The sequence below is a fragment of the Eimeria mitis genome, genomic scaffold, assembly GCF_000499745.2.
Source record: "Eimeria mitis Houghton genomic scaffold, Emh_scaff4705, whole genome shotgun sequence".
Lineage (NCBI taxonomy): Eukaryota > Apicomplexa > Conoidasida > Eucoccidiorida > Eimeriidae > Eimeria > Eimeria mitis.
In genome coordinates this window covers 3,180-4,638 of record NW_013573009.1, presented here as the reverse complement: position 1 = coordinate 4,638, position 1,459 = coordinate 3,180, and the positions used below count along the sequence as shown (strand labels likewise).

The 1,459-nt window shown below is 48.6% G+C and overlaps 1 protein-coding gene across 1 annotated transcript; it reads right to left on the bottom strand.

Moving 5' to 3' along the window:
• Positions 1 to 308: 308 nt before the first annotated feature.
• Positions 309 to 1,125, bottom strand: EMH_0077130 (radial spoke 3 protein, putative; the record flags this gene model as incomplete). Its single annotated transcript, XM_013499818.1, has 2 exons — positions 309 to 836; positions 1,078 to 1,125. 2 exons carry the CDS (start codon positions 1,123 to 1,125, stop codon positions 309 to 311), a joined length of 576 nt encoding a protein of 191 aa, XP_013355272.1.
• Between the last annotated feature and the right edge of the window lie 334 nt (positions 1,126 to 1,459).

Here is a 1,459-nt window from a genome sequence, read left to right as displayed (position 1 = left end):
AAACCCTAAACCCTAGTGAACCCTAAACCCTAGACGATACATCGCAGACCCTAGACCCTAAACCCTAGAAATCCTCTAAACCCGAATATATACTACTAAACCCTAGAAAACACTAACAAACCCTAATAAACCCTAGTAAACCCTAAACCCTAATAAACCCTAATAAACCCTAATAAACCCTAATTAGCTTTAATAAACCCCCAAAACCCCTCCTAAACCCCAACGAAGGGGTATATGACAAGGGTTTGAAATGAGGGTTTAGGATTAGGGTTTAAGATTAGGGTTTAGGGTTTATGAGGGTTTAGGGTTTACTCATCGAAATTAAATAGATCACCATCCTGTATTTGTGTTTGTACGTCTGTTGCTTCTGCTCGGATAGCAACAAAAGGAGAAACGGGTCTGTCTTTATAAATATCTGTTTGTGCTGCTGCTGCTGCTGCTGCTGCTGCTGCTGATAGCTGCACTATGTGTGTGTCTGTCTGCAGCGCTACTTCTTTCCCTAGTTTCATCCTGCTGCTGCTGCTGCTGCTGCTGCTGCTGCTGCTGCTTGCTGCTGCTGCTGCTGCTGCTGCTGCAGCAGAGGAGGGAGCAGAAGAAGAAGGATTAGCAGCAGATGCAGCAGCAGAACTACCGCCAACTGTTCGTGCATGCTGCTGCTGCTGCTGCTGCTGCTGCTGCAGCTGCTGCTGCTGCAGCTGCTGCTGCAGCTGCTGCCGCTGCTGCTGCTGCTGCTGCTGCTGCTGATGCAGGAAAGGAGAAGGGACAGAGGCCCGCTGCGCCCGCAGCAGTTTCTCTCTCATCAGTATAGAGGAGGAAGAAGCATCTGTTGTTTGCTTCTGAACCACACAAACCCTAAACCCTAAACCCTAAACCCTAAACCCTAAACCCTGAAACGTAGAGCAGAATGTCTCAGGCCCACCTCTCGTAAACCCTAGCTTTTCTTTACCTACTGTGAAACCCTAAACCCTAAACCCTAAACACTGCATACGAGGCTGTAAACCCTAAACCCTTATAAACCCTCATAAACCCTCATAAACCCTAAACCCTAAACCCTAAACCCTTGGGGTGTATCCGCACCTGCAGCAGCTTAAAGGGGGCCCCCCTAAACACCCTGCGGTCGCTCATTAGGTTTAGGGGCCTTTCCCTGGCAACAAATATACAAAACCCTAAACCCTAAACCCTAAACCCTAAACCCTAAACCCTCGGTAGAAGCGCTCAACGCACAGCTGTTCTTTCCTACGGTAGACTACATTCTTACGCTCTAGGGTCTAGGGTTTAGGGTCTAGGGTTTAGGGTTTAGGGTTTAGGGTTTANGGTTTAGGGTTTAGGGTTTAGGGTTTAGGGTTTGGGGTTTAGGCGGATGAGTATAGACCCCCTATTCATCCCTAGCTGGAGGCAGCTAGCCAGCAGCTAGCCAGCAGCTAGCCACCAGCTAGCTGAGGGTTTAGCTTTTGTATAA